The sequence below is a fragment of the Pleurodeles waltl genome, chromosome 6 (genome assembly GCF_031143425.1).
Source record: "Pleurodeles waltl isolate 20211129_DDA chromosome 6, aPleWal1.hap1.20221129, whole genome shotgun sequence".
NCBI classification, from domain to species: domain Eukaryota; kingdom Metazoa; phylum Chordata; class Amphibia; order Caudata; family Salamandridae; genus Pleurodeles; species Pleurodeles waltl.
Genome location: NC_090445.1, coordinates 225,634,787 through 225,650,374, shown reverse-complemented (window position 1 = coordinate 225,650,374; position 15,588 = coordinate 225,634,787). Strand labels below are relative to the sequence as shown.

The following is a 15,588-nucleotide window of genomic DNA, read 5'->3' as shown; positions in this document are numbered from 1 at the left end:
GTGCGATTTTATAGCAGGTGTAGTCATTTTTGTATGATAATGCAGTTCTATAGTAGTGTTTACTTTTAGTTTTGTGAATAGGGGAAGATATGTGGTATCTGTGGTAGCCAGATAGACAGTTGCCATAGTAGTGGGCATTCTAGAATGTGGGGGGATTTCAGTTGGGAGAGAGCTGAGCGTAGGGCTGGACATTTAACTGCTTGCTCTCCTGAATAAATCAAATGAAATTCACAGTGCCTCCTGTAGTTTGTGGAAATACACTACAGCCTCCTGTTGGTGTGTAAGCTTCAAACCTAATAACCATGGTTGTTACCTTGTACAACGAGCTTCACTGTGTCTGTCTATCTATCCTGGATAAACAACCAATCGTTGACAGTTCTTCGAAATGTGACCCTCCCTATTCCTTGGGGAGAATTTATGAGAAGCCTTGTGTTGGTCTATTGCCATTTAGGCGTGACACCAGTGATATGCAAGTTCATACAGTATTGCTTTTCGTACCCCAGTCAATATTTATATTGGTGATTAACTTGCAGAGAACCAGCAGCGTTTCCCTTGGAGCTTATCTCACTGTTGCACAAGTACAGATAATGTGATGGTCTGTGCCCTTGCAAATGTTGAATATGGTTACTGAATGTAAAACACCTATGAGTGCCAATAGTTAATTTTATGTCTTATGTGGATTGAGCAATGGTTTTCTCGCAGTTGGAAGACAGCAATCTGAGAAATTAACCACCACAGCGGGCACTAATTCACCCAGTTCCCCTGAATTCCTATCATTTACCTAACTTGATTTAGCACGTTTTCCATCAAGGAATGTAGATGATGTTCTTTCTGTGTTGGAACGTACCCAAAAGCATTCTTAATTAGCGTTTTTTTCCTACACTTTTCAGGCTACCGGTTTGTCATTCTGGACATCCCGCTGCTGTTTGAGAGCAGCAGGCTCACCTGCTTTATGAAACACACGATCCTGGTTTACTGGTACGTGAAAGGAATCGAGTACATTGAAAGAGGTCTCCGCTCAATAATGCTCTGTGCTAATTGAAAACTCTGCTTAACCTTCAAGTAGGAAAATAAAACAATGTGTGGTGAAGTGATTGTAAACCAGTTTAGGATTCGGATATGGAAACAGACTCTTCAAAAGCCCTTTAAAAATCCCACCCATTCGGCGATTCTCCTTTTCATTGCATTGCTTAGGCAAGGGAAGGACATGTAAAATATCGTTAGACACAATCTGACTCGTTTTGCTTTATTTTTTCTCATGAAAGCACTTGAAAGTAGTAAAGGACTCGCATTACTCGGTGATTCAGTAGAGAATAATTCGAGCTCTGGTATGTAGGTTGCATATATCCCTGGTCCGTAATGACAAAAACCATTGTTTATCTTGAGGACACATAGTGGGGGATCCTCGAGATGTGCTAGTTGGGCGGATAGACGTCGGGACTATCAAGCTATTACTCATATCAATTGGTACCAAATGTGTCATCCTTAGAAATAAATCTTCCATATGGGATATTTTCAAAGAGGTGCACATAATGCAGTAAGTATAATGACTAACGTGTGCTGTTCTTTCTAGTTGTGTTCTTTGCAACATAGGACATCAGGTGATCAATCTGTGTGAATACAGACGTCACAACAAAATAGAGTTGGCACATTATGCTGTAGAAATGAAGAATTGCATTCTCTTAGAGCCTCACTATGTTTTTTGCCTAAAAGGTGATATTTCCAGAGAAGTCAACAATTTCTTGCCATATAATTTATGTTGATGTGTCTACTGGGAAAGTTACAGGATTTGGAAGAGGGAGACGTGAGTTCTAATCTTAGTTTACCCACTTGGCTGACGTTTCGTGATGCTAGTCGAATTGTTTTCACTTGCTATACCTTAGTTGACACAGTAAGGTATTGCTTATAAACAAACTGAACACCATCACAGTGCATAGACATACAGACTTAGGGCCTGATTTAGAGTATGGCGGACAGGTTACTCTGTCACAAACGTGACAGATATCTTGTCCGCCATATTACGATCTTCATAGGTCATTATGGGATCGTAATACGTTGGACACGATATCCATCTCTTTTATTACAGAGTAACCCCCTCTGCCAAGCTCTAAATCGGGTACTCAGTATCCTAGTCTCTGTTAATAATTTTCATCGGAAAGCTGTGAGTTGAATATAATTTGAGATTGAGATCTGCTTCCAATGTAAAATACATAATGTCAGTGGAAATGATGAAAATGTAAATAAAATAATCCTCTCATGATATGTAGATTAGGCTCATGCTGATCATATTTAGGGCAAGTTGTCAGGACAATAAGTGATGGAAGCTTGTACTGTTAAAGTCTATTCTTGCTCCTCGATAAAATGGAGAACTTCAGTTTCTTGCTTGCCGGAACTAAATTTGAATTTACAATGAAGTGGACTACAGAGTCTCCTTTGTTTGTACTTGAGTCATGAAGTAATACCCATGATAAGACATTCGACTGCAATGTTTAGTGGCCGAGCTGACATTTCTGAGTGCTGTCTCTTTTTGGCACCATTGGTAAACAATATATGTTATGTATGTATCATTGTTGGTATTTGTATAGCACACAGAGTGCCATTGGTGTGGAAGTGCAATGATTTAATAGTTCAGAGGTGACATTCTAAATAATTCAAAGGTGTCCATCAAAGACCAGAGTCTGATTTGGCTTATGAGGATGTGCTATCCGGAGTGTGCATTGGTGCGTTCCATGGTTAGGTGAACGCATCAACTTTGATGCTCATATCTACGTTTTTTTACTTGTTCTCCCATTCTCTCCCAGTGATCCTCAGAGTCAGCTGTCCCGCCTGATGAAGCGAAACAACCTATCACAGCCCGATGCAGTGGCACGAATCTTATCGCAGCTATCCCTTGATGAGAAGCGCAGGCTTGCCGATCATGTGATTGACAACTCTGGAGACAGGGAAACCACACGCCGACAGGTGTTGGAACTTCATGCTAGTCTTGACAGCTCACTGGATTATATCCCCATCCGGTTGGCTGCTATCGCAACAGCAGCTGGAATTTGTGGATTGTTCTGCCTTTTACTGAAACATTTTATATTTTAGTACATCACCTTTATCATTTCAGTGAAGGTTTGAATGTAGGAGGCCAAAAACATAAGTTAAAGTTTCTTGGTGTATGCCTGGATATGAAAGTTCCGTGCACAGACATCTGTTCCAGATACTTGTTGTAAGTAGCATTCTGATGATTTTTTAAGACTTTTAGCAAAAGACACATTTTAACAGTTTGGTAATTAGACACCAAGGAAAACCGTTGACATGTAGTACAGATGAAATTGCCACTATGGGGTGAACAATATGAATGCATCTTAAAGGCTATTTTAAGCAGGTTTTGCCTCATTCCTTTTTAGTACCTAATAGATTGTGATTGTGATTAAAATCTAAACAGTTTGTGCAGTCTTTCAACCAAAATGAGGTTTTTAAATCCTAAACTGGATTTAACTGATTTTCGTGTTCAGATCATCTTTTCTTTTCCGAGAAGACTTCAATTGATTACTCACTGAGTCATCAGTTGGAAACTATCTATAAATAATAAAGTAGCATATTTCACTAATGCCGTGAAATTGCAGACTACTTTGTTTACGAACTCCTAACCACTGCTCCCCCAATCCCTCTCTGCTGGTGAAGCAACCAAATAGGGCTATCAAAGACAATATGATTAAAACTATTTCGACTGAATTAACTTTTTTTAACCAAGAGAGCTTTCACATATACTTTCCTGGACATCAGATATTGGAAACCCTTTTAAATTAAACAGTATTTTTTCCATTTGTATTTTCCAAAGAGAAAAAGACAGCCATAATGTGTGTCAGCCTCTTTATTGTTTTAAAAGACAGTTAATCTTGCGACAACCCAAGATGCTATGTGCCCAGGCAACTCTTTTCATTCTCCGTCAAGGGATCTTCATCAATATTTTGAACACTAATAGGCCCATCTTCACCAAGCTAGGGAAAAATGTCAAAGAGAAGGTTTCTTAAAAGTAATCATACATTACTTGCATAAAAACAACAAGCTGTGTCTTTTTTTTGACAGTGATCAGAATTACACAAAATTATGACCTAAAGCAAAATCAGTTCTCTTCTTCGTGGAGTGCCTTACTTCCCTACAGTTGTTCTAAGTACTATAGCACCTATTACATACATACATTAGAAGAGCTGCTGCTGTTGGAGTACACTGGGAGGCGTGGTGTCAGTGTGTCAGTTTCATGAGGGTAAGTCGATCTGAGCACTTTTAAATAACAGTGGGATGTGTTACAGTGGAAATATATTTCAAGAAAAAAATTCAAGGATAGTAGACTTTTAAGGCAGGCAATATACAGAGGACTGTTTCTGAGAATATTGTAGAGAAACCCAATTCGACTTAAATGTTTGTCCTAAATATTTACTAAAATATCATCTAATTGGTTGTAGATTTTCTAGTATTAACGTAAGTGGAGTGACATTTTTATGGACATATTTAGGAAACAAAATGTATGTCAGACAATATTCCGCCCGCTGCATTCTGGCACCAGTTTTATGTAGAGCTCTTAATACACAAGCTACATTGTACACACCGTGTGTCAGTTATAAAAACACTGACCCAAATGATTTAGGCATAAAGCATTGTGTTTATTTCGTAACTGAAACAAGTTACAGGTGAATGGTTGTGTTTTATATTAGAATGTCACCTGTACTAAATACTAAGCATAATCCCTATCTTTCTCATAAATATATTTGTCTGTAAATAGTAAATATCTCTGAGGTTACTAACAGTAGAAGTACTGTTAAGATCGGGGAATAATTACATTATACTTTGAGAGGAGATACTAGCAACATTGACATTGTTAAACTCTAGACCACTTACCCCTGTTGATTATTGTAGCTGTCTGAAAACCAACACACATCATAAATGTCATGTCTTTGTTAGAGCAGTCATTTCCCTTTGAAAATCCATTCAGCCTGCTTTTCTGCTTGTACTAAGCCAAGTACCTCTTAACTGTAATTGTGGTGTGTCTTGCTATAATAAAGAACAAACGTCTTTCTATAAATAACCCATAATAGTGGAAAGTATAAGTTATTGTGCTATGGTTATAGTTATAGGCCCCATAGACACCAGCAATACAGTATGATGGTTAACATTTTGAAGTCACTATTCCTGAGGACATCTTGGAATGTTCTTTTGAATGTGATCACTTATCTGTGTGGACACCAACGCTCTCCAACTCCACATCCTAAGCCTCATATAGACCCTACCTTTTAGTACTAATGGCAACACGATTGTGTAAATGAAGATGCTGGGTAAACAGTAGTATAGGGGAAACAGCATAAGAGTTAGTCACAAGATAAGAATCTCAGGTTAGAGTAGGAGATGTTATGAAGGTATCAGAAAGGCCCCACTAGGAGTAGTATCCTTGCTGCTCACACCCATACATTCCAACTGGCACTCACTTAAACCATGCACACAGCAGCACTCTATTACTTCACAGTCACACTGACTGAGCAGCAGGGGACATATATCTAGAGAGATAATGCATGGCATAGAAATGAGGGTACCACACACTCCCTTCTTTACAGGAACAATGTAAAATATCAATGCAGATAGGGAGTAATACTAAAGGTCATAAAAAGAAGACAGATGATGGACGTGCAAATTCAGTCACACATTACATAAAGTAAATGGACCAGAGAAGGAAATAATGATAATGCAGGATCAGAAATAACAATCACGTGGACTAACAGTCCTAAACAGAAATACTAAGGAGAGGGGAACAAATCACATGGGAGTACCACACATACTCTCCCCCCTCAGCAGAAAATAAAATATTGAGGTGCAAAATTAGTAACACCCCAAACTAGAGACATAGACTTTATAATATAGCACAAGGGTGCATTACATGTGCCCGACGGGTGCAATACACCAGCCCCATCAACCAACCACATAGGTAGATACAATGAAGTGCGAAAACATATGCCCCTGCGGGTGCAACACATATGCCCCAAAGAAAAGATTTGAGCGTAAAGAAAATGGCCCCACCACCAGCAATAGTAAGAAGTAAAAATGTAAGGGTTGTTTGGGTTGCACCTAGCAAGCCCATCACAAATCAGTGTCTGGGTGCAAATACTATGCCCCAACACACACAACAGAAAATATGGTAGGGGCCCCACGAACATGCCCCATCATCGGCAACAGTAAGAAATGTCTTGGTGTATTTACTATACCCCAAGACATGTAATAATTAGTATGGGTTGGTTGCAACACAGGTGCCCCATCACCAGTAACAGTAATTAATGTCTGATATAACCCAGCACAAGTAAAAGCAAGAATGGTTTGTGTGCAACGCAGATGCCCATCACCAGCAACATAAAAGTAAGTACGGTTTGGGTTGCCGGATCTCTGCCCCATCACCAGAAACTGTAAGATCAAGTAAAAGTGAGAACATTTTGGGCAAAAAATATGACCCCCACAATAAGTGTCATTGGCATAACGTGCAACACTCCCACAGTATACTGCCTCACACACAAACAGCACACAGGGGTTCACTCCTAAGAGTGCTAAGTTGCCAAGTTAAAATGGTAAGCTCAGTCCACAGCTAAATAAAATTATCAGACACAAAATCAGTATGTGTAGTATACAGTGAAGTGACTCCTTATGTAGTTCAAGAGATTTAATGAAGACTGGAACACCAAACAGCATACAAAACCTCCACTCGGCTTGTTGCTGCTTCCTCCTCCGGCAAACTCAGCTTGCCTTAACAATCTAGACTCTCCCTGTTGTTAAGGGAACAACAATGCCTAAGAGCACGAGCAGTAACTTAAATGAACATAGCACATCTTCTCCAGTATTGGATCTTTCATAGATTCACATGATTGAATATTCCCCGTCTGCACATTTTGTTTAATAGCCTATCTACTTCCTTTTTTTTTTAAAAAGGACTAAACTTGACATATGACCAATCAGACACCAGCACCTTCGACAACACTCCCAACAGAGGCTGTTTCCTTCAGATTTTCTCCTGCACTTCGTGTGAAGGGAGTGTCCTTGAGCTCTGCTCAAATACCGTTTTTTCCTTACAACATTATAAAAAGAACTACTTTCTTTAAGAATTATTACGACAACTAGACTGGATATGACCCATATTTCGAAAAAAAGCCTTTTCAGGCCTTGTGACACCTGTGGAAAGAAGATACTTCATTCAGAGGATCCTCACAAGCAATGTGTTTATTGTTTATATCTGGATCATAAGGTAAAAGACTGTAAAATCTGCTGAACCTTCTCTCAAAAAACTTTAAAGGACAGAGAATGTAAACTTTTATTGTGGCTTCAGAGAATTAAGACCAGAGAATATCCTTTATCTGAGAAGGACAGAGATAATTCCTCACTGCCACACCTTCTAGTAAGAGGCAGAGAATTGAAGAAAAACATTCTTCGTAGCCAAAGACAAAAGTCAGTAAAAAATCCAAACATACTGACAGTGACCAGGAGAAGAGGTACAAAGATCAACTTTCAACCTCCAAACAACTCTTACCTAAGTCTCTGCCCACTACTCCTTCACTGAAGGGAACCGTCCTTAAAGATGCCTCACAATCGTCTCCGTCGACATTGAGAGTAAGAAAATCGGATTCAGCGTCGACGAAAACTGCGACGAATAAACCACCGTTGACGCCATCGTCAATGGTAAGAACGACAACGGTAACTCCTACTTTCACTTCACCAAGTTCTCCTATGATTCTGGCATTGTCTCCGCTGTCCTCGACGACGATCGTACTAGTGAAGGCTATCAAACACTGTTCATCAGATGTCCTATAGACAACGACCTATTCCAGTTCCTCGTCGGCACACACACCGTCGACGGCACAAGAACAGTATGCTTTAACCTCGTTGACGACCTCATCGACGAAGAGCTTGTTGACGAGGATGACATCAACAAAGAAGACCTCGTCATCTAGATTCCGTTGACGACCACACTGTCTACGGTGGCTGTCTCGTCGACGATGACTCAGTCGACGACTATTCCAGATCCTGGAATGACAAGACTACACCATTCTACCATTTCACAATATGAAAGATCATTTCCACCACTATCCCTCATACCACTAAAAAACAGATTATCTGATCCCGTAATTCTGCCTATGCATACTGACACAAAGTTGTTTTCTTCTTTAATGAAACCCTTTTTTAGCATCCACTAACAGTTGAACCAGCATAACCAGTTCTTGCCTGCTGCCTTCTTCACTCCCACCAACCGTCTCCCTGTGGAATCCTCACAATGTAGAATCCACTTCCAACATAACACTTAAAGAAACCTCTACCCACATATGATTATAACATATGATCATAACACATCTTCCCCCTTTATAAACAATATTAAAGAAATAATAATAATAAAATAACATAGATATATACATATAACAGAAAGATCATGGCAAATATGTAAACAAATGACAAAAAAGAATCACTTGAAAATACTTCTACAAAATGTATACTAACATTAATCAAATGTATAATTATACGACATTTCATTGTCTAATTCACAAAGTCCATAAGATGTTTAGGATAAGTTATGTTCCTCACACTTCTGCTCAACCCTTCACTCTCACCCAAATTAGGCAAATCGTTTCTTTGTTCACCCACACTCTTGGTACATTTGGCTAGGCAAGACATACTCCAAATTTCACCACTTTCGTAATCTTCCTCGGTCCTGTGTATTTGGATTCTCCTTTGGACACCACTGTGGTTTCTTGACAAACACCAAATCTCCCTCACGCCAATTCTTCTGATGCACACAATGTCTTTCATCAAACCTCTTCTTATATTTAGCCTGATTTGCAATCACTCTGGCATGAACAAATTAAGAGCTTTTAGACACTGCACCATCTCGAGTTTTAAAATGTAACCACAAAGGATTCAATTTAGAACCCGCTAACCTGCCTTTCAAAATACGGAAAGGAGACATCCCAGTAACAACATTGGGTGCATTCCTATAGGCCCTTAATTTCTCTCTCAGCACAAACATTCAAAGGTACCATGTTCTCGAGAGCTATCTGAATTCTCGCTTTCACCAACTGATTAATTTTCTCAACCAAACCATTAGCCTGAGAAGCATAAAGTGCAGTACCGTAATGGGAGATTGCTAGGTCTTTAAGGAAACTCTTTATTTCTAATGAGGTGAATTGGACCACATTATCAGTCACTGTTACCTTTGTAATTCCCTCACAAGCATGTACATCAGTCAAAAACTCTATTACAGTTTTAGTGGTAATAGAATGACGCAACTAGCAGTGACCCACTTAGAAGTGTAATCAACCAGAACAATCACAAATCTTTCTCTGAGTGGTAAGGTTTCAAATGGCCCAACCAAATCCAAACCCAATTTGACCCATGGTTTATCAGGAACAGAAACCTGGGAAACAGGGGCAGTCCGTATAACCTTGGACTTGTCATTTCTGGCACATTGTATACAGTCCTTCACAATCACCTCTACCTGTTTGTCTAAACCTGGCCACCAAGAACATTCTCTGATACTAGCTTTGGTAACGTTCCTACCCAAATGCCCCTCATGGGCCAAATTAATCGATTTCTAGTATAAGCCTGTAGGTGGAACTAATCTGCTGTCCCTATACAAATTGACATCTATGATGCTTAATTCGCCCTTAACGCTCCAAAATGCTTTAGTACCTTCCTGACAGTTATTTAAACAAGGCCACCCTTGTACTACATAGTCCATAACTAGTCTGCGAACAGTGTCCTTACCACATTCCTCATTCCATTGTACCTTGTGAAAAGCGGATTATTTAACCCATAATACAGGAACTCGCTCATCCAGACTGCAATCAAATAATGACGACCTAGAAAGGAAATCAGCAGGGATATTCTTTTTTCCGGAATAATATCCCACAAGGAAATTAAAATCCAATAAACTTTCTACCCAACGTTTGGTTTGTGGTGTAGTACTCTCAATATTCCGGCAGGTAAACATCTGCACCAGGGGCTTGTGGTCACTCCTGGGTATAAATGGTAAACCCCACAGAAAATATTTAAAATTATTTATGGCCCAGGTGCAGGCTAATGCCTCACGTTCTATCACTGAATAGCGTTCTTCCGGCCCCTTAAGAGAACGCGAAGCAAAAGCTACCAACCTTTCCTGTACATCCACTAGTCGAGAGAGACCTGCACGAAGGCCCTTTAGACTGGCATCAGTGGTCAAGAATGTTTTATGTTTTACGTCAAAATGTCCCAAAGTGGGCATTTTTCCAATGTTATCCTTCACTGCATTAAACGCTCCTTCACATTCTGGAGACCATTCAAACTTCACACCTTTCTTCAGAATCATTCTCAAAGGCTGAACTACACTCGCAAAATTCTTAACAAACTTAGAGTAATACTCAGCAGGTCCAAGGAATGACCATACTTTATCCTTGTCAACAGGTGTTGGTACTGACATGATTGACTTAGCCAACTCCACTTTTGGTAATGCCATCACCAGAGATTGTGTGACCTAGAAATGAAACAGTACCAACTCTGAACTTACATTTTTCTCTCTTCAAGGTTAATCCATTTTCACTCAATCTCTCAAGCACTGCTTTTAAGATAACATAATGCTTCTCAGTGTCCTCACCATAAACAAGAATATCATCCTGAAAAAATAAAACAGAATCAAGACCCTTGGAAACAGGCAGCAACAGAAGCTAACCCAGAAGGCATCCTAACAAACCTGAATGCCCCCAAAGGAGTAACAAAAGAAGTAAGATGTCTTGAATCCTCATGACGCAGAATCTGATGGTATGCTGCTGATAAGTCCATAACACTGAAAACATTAGCTCCAGTCAGCATAGTCAGAGACTCATTAATATTAGGCATCGGTTGTTGGTCCACCCATATACATTGGTTGCGACCCCTAAGATCAACACACAACCTAATTTTTGACCCGTTATCCTTAGGAGCCAAAACCATAGGCGCCAACCACTCTGAGGCTTCAATCTCCTCTATGACACCTAAACTCAGTAACCTGTTGAGTTCTGTTTGTAATGGCTGCAACATCAAATGTGGTACCTTTCTCACTTTGTATACAACTGGTTTTAGCATTGGACTTTAAAATGATTTTGTGTTTGAAAATTTTCAGCAGTCCCAGCTTATCACTAAAAACGTCCGTGGAACCATGTACAATCTGCATCATCACCCAAATTCGAAATAGAAAGAACTTGATCAGGAGTATATAGGTTCAAAATAATTCCCAAATCCTTCTGATGTCGCCAACCCATGAGATTGTCACCACATTTGGCTTCTTAAACTTTCCCCACTGTCTCACTGTTGTGACGGGGCCACTCACCTGAAAACCAGGATGTCTGCAGGGGCGATGGTATGCCCCCGACCTCCTGGAACATCTCTCGGCACTTCCTGGTGGACACAGAAACCCCGGCAGGTGTCCCAAAAGGAAAGGGGGAGTGGAAGAGAAAGAGACAAAACACTGCCACGTCTTTCCGGTCCAACCAGGTACCCTGTATCTTCGGGGGGGCAGGTCGTTGTTGACTGAGTGATAGTAGAGTTAGTGCACTCAACTTCCTTGAAACTGAATCTCTCTTTCTGATATGGGAACGGGAGCGGTAGAAGAACACCGGCATGCTCCAGCACTTTTCTTAGATAATAATAACTGTTGGCACAATTACTAACACTGCATTACCAAAAAGCCAAACTGAGTACCATAACAATAAGTACTGCAACACTAGGGCTGGCTTCACAGAGATTCACTGTTGCACACTACAATTAGAACTGTGGTTGCACTTATCATGCACAAGAAAGACAAACAAGGGCATTAATTATACCCGATATAACTTTCCTGCATGCATAGGGTTAAACTAAAAGGAACAAAAACAATCCAAGAAATACAAATGTCCACTCTGGGTTCAAACAGTTAGGGTGGCATAATTTGGTTTGGTTTCACTGTGTGTGTGAAAAACCCTTCAAAAGCAAATTCCTCAAACCTGAAACACAGGCATGAATGACACAATTTAAAATCCAAGAGTTATGCTATTAGAGAAAGAAAAGTCACGTAAATGCTCTTTTAAAATTGCACTGTCACTTTTTGTAGTACTTGAGCTCAAGCAGATTTCCTGAAGCACATTTAGGCAAGTAACTACAGTAATAATGTAGAATGTTCAGAAATACATTTGTCTCTTCAAGATAAGCACCCTGCCAAAATACGAGGTCTGAAATACACCAGCTGTTCTAGAAAAGCGCGGTGCTCAAAGAACAAACTCCCTGGAGAATACTAGTCACTTAGCTGCAATCTTTTCCGGAGTGCTGGAGGAATGCCTGGTGTCAGATGGTACAGGAACGAAGAAGAGAATTGCCTCAAAAGTCCTGAATACGAGGATGACAGCAGGGGCTGGACTGCCAAGTCAGATGCTGAGATCAGGAAGCAAAACAAAGCCAAGCAGGGAGGCATGCTTCGCTTTGCTATTTATATCCAATCAGGAAAGCAGTTGAGTTTCCAGATGTGGATGAGTCACCACACCCAATTAGAAGCACATGTCTACACCTGCTCCCATTAGCAAACAAGCATTGGTAAAACAAGCATTGATAAAACAAAATGTGTAACACAGCACATTATGTTTACTTACAAATATGAAGGTTTAACCAAGAACAGAGATATGATTTAACCCAAATCCCTGGGGATGGAACATCAAGGACTGGAACAGTTTTTCCCCCGATCCCAATATCACATTTTGGCATAACTAATTTGTTCTCATTGAGTTGTCGCTTTTCAGTGCTTGCACAATCAACATGTAATATCATCCGTTGATTACTTGCTGACTCATCAACCATATTCACTTTAAAACTTTTGCAAACGTTCGCTAAATGCCCCTTCTTTACACAGTTCCTACAATTAACATTCCTGGCAAAACAAATGGGGTTGTTTGCCAGATGACCACTATTCCCACACTTATAGCATCTGATCTTGGATTCTTTCTGTGTATCACTACCAATTATCATTTTACCAGTTACTTTCTGCACAAGATCACAATCCTGAACACAATCACAAGTTGAAATCCTTGCTAGCATTGACGTGGAACCAGAATCCATATGGGTAGCAGGATTGGGATTTGTTTCTTTCGCCCACAAAATGGCATGTTCCATGCTTTCAGCAATAATTATTGCTTCCTGTAAAGATGGATTCTTCGCTAATAATTTCTCTTGGACTCTTGGATTGTTGGTGCAATGTACAAGTTGGTCACGTATGAAAGAATCAGTTAGTTCAGCAAAATCACATGTTTGAGCCAATGTCTTGAGTGATGCGATATAGTTACCAACTATTTCATCTCTGGCTTGTATTCCCATAAAGAACGTATGTATTTCCATAACAACATTTATGCAACCACCAAAATGTTTTTTAAGCATCATGAGTGACATCTCATAAACATCTCTATGTTCGCCTTCAGCAGTACCAATGTTTATTAAATCAAGGCTATTATACATGTTCCGCCCCTCAATCCCTAAATTGTGCAAGAGAATGCCGTGTTTCCGTGGAGGGGAGAATTTTTCACCACCCATACCAATTAAGTAGGAATCAAACAAGCTTATCAATTTTTTGCAAGGTAATATCGGCTCACCCAGTTCAGATAGAAATTGTGGTGGTTGAGACATACTGAGAGGAGATTGACGAGACATCTTATGAATTCAGTAATATTTAAATGGTAACAAGAACCAAAAGGTATAAATAAACTTTGTAAATGTCACTATTTCTTCATAATTGTACTTCTTCCAATTTTTTTTTTTTGGTACTGTTTCCAATCCCTTATTCCACTTCCTGAATGTTCCAGAGTTTGAATGGGAAATTACACTATGATCATGTTAGCATTCTAGTCTTTTCCCATTTCCTGTAGGCGGTGTTCAAGTTTAACAAAGAAATCACTATATCACAGCGTCGAGCAAGTGAAGGATCAATTGAGGCATTTATATACCAAAACTAAAATGCTCATGTTGAAACGCGCAATCCTATAGATATGCGTGGCTTTAAAGACGAGTGTTGCTGCTGATTGTGCCAGGAAACATGGTAGTAATGCGCATTAACATATTAAAGCTGAAAATGCTCCCGCTGCAGTGCGACTCTTCTAAATGTGTGGCTTAAATGGAGAACGTTGCCACAGTTCCTGGCAGAAACGTGCCAACAACATAGATTAATATATTAAAATAGCAATGTTTTCAATGTAGCGCATGACTCCTCAAGTATGCACGGCCTCAACGGAGGCTGCTGCAGCTCGCTTAGTCATTCGCGATCGCTCCTGGGCAAGACGACAGTGAGCGTAATGTTTTTTTTCCTTTTCTATATAAGTATTTAGTCCAAGAAAACACAGAGAACATGTAATACAATACCCTTCATGATACGACGCTTCATTGTTCGTCTTGGGGACCTATGGGTTCTTTGAAGGGGGGATGCCTCAGTAGTAACTTGTTGCCACTTGACACAAAGTCATTTTCTTCTTCATTGAAACCCTTTATTAGCATCCACCAACAGATGAGCCAGCACAACCAGTTCTTGCCTGCTTCCTTCTTCACTCCCACCAACCGTCTCCCTGTGGAATCCTCACAATGTAGCATTCCACTTCCAACATAACACTTAAAGAAACCTCTACCCACATATGATTATAACATATGATCATAACACATACGTCACCAAGTAAAGTTCTGCCTTACCCGCCTATTCACCTCCTCAATGATGATGGCGACTCCGATAATGACGGACCTATTGGCGCAGCAAGTAGCCCATTGCAACTAAGAGTGAAATGCCAAGACTTTGATGCCAACGACAATGAACAGTACCATGAGTATTACGGTTCAGCTGACCAAACAGACAACGGGAGCGTATAGAATTTCACCAGGAACAATCTCTTCCTATGCCAGCATCTCTAGTAACAAATCTTCAGAGTATACCTCAAGACTATTACCGTAGGTTTCCATCTTCACTTCCTGCTACACCGATAACGCAAGTTCCACCTTTGACGCAACTTTTTCAAACACCTGTTCCATTGCCATGGTCCAGTCCATTAATTTCCACACCAATTACCTCGGCACAAGAGGTCGCTTCTAACTTGACGAAACCCATAGTAGAATATGTGCCCTCGTCAGATGACGACGGAGAAGACGGCAACATCGGAGACAAAATATCTAATCAAGACAAGTGGGATGACTACCTTGTTCCCACTCCCTCTCCACCACAGGCTGCACCAGTGGATTCTCCAACCGGAGATATTGGAGGCTTCCACAATTTAATGGACCATGCAGCTAAAAGATTTGAACTGTCATTGTTAACTAAAGATATAGAAAAAAGAGTACACTGTTCCAAGACAAAAGGTATGTGAAATAGAGGCATACCAGAGTTTTCAGGAGAGCCCCCAAGCATCTGGTAGGATCCTGAGTATCATTATTGGGCACTCTCCTCGTCAGACCGGCACTGCAATGTCTGGCGGACCACCCCAATCAAGGTGGAGGTACTCAACCGAAGATCCTTCAGCAGATGTAAATGAGTCTGCGGAAAATACTGGCAGAAAATACAAAAATATCAGAGAGACG

At 40.3% G+C, this 15,588-nt stretch overlaps 1 protein-coding gene across 4 annotated transcripts in view; it reads left to right on the top strand.

Annotated features, from left to right (window-relative positions):
- DCAKD (dephospho-CoA kinase domain containing) overlaps positions 1 to 13,754 on the top strand; it is a 292,941-nt gene extending 279,187 nt beyond the window's left edge. For all 4 annotated transcript variants that reach the window (XM_069237947.1, XM_069237948.1, XM_069237945.1 and 1 more), the window contains 2 exons: positions 891 to 978; positions 2,802 to 13,754. In XM_069237947.1, coding sequence (XP_069094048.1) covers positions 891 to 978; positions 2,802 to 3,087 — 374 coding nt within the window. In that variant the 3' untranslated portion in view covers positions 3,088 to 13,754. The remainder of the gene's footprint in view (positions 1 to 890; positions 979 to 2,801) is intronic.
- Positions 13,755 to 15,588: the final 1,834 nt, after the last annotated feature.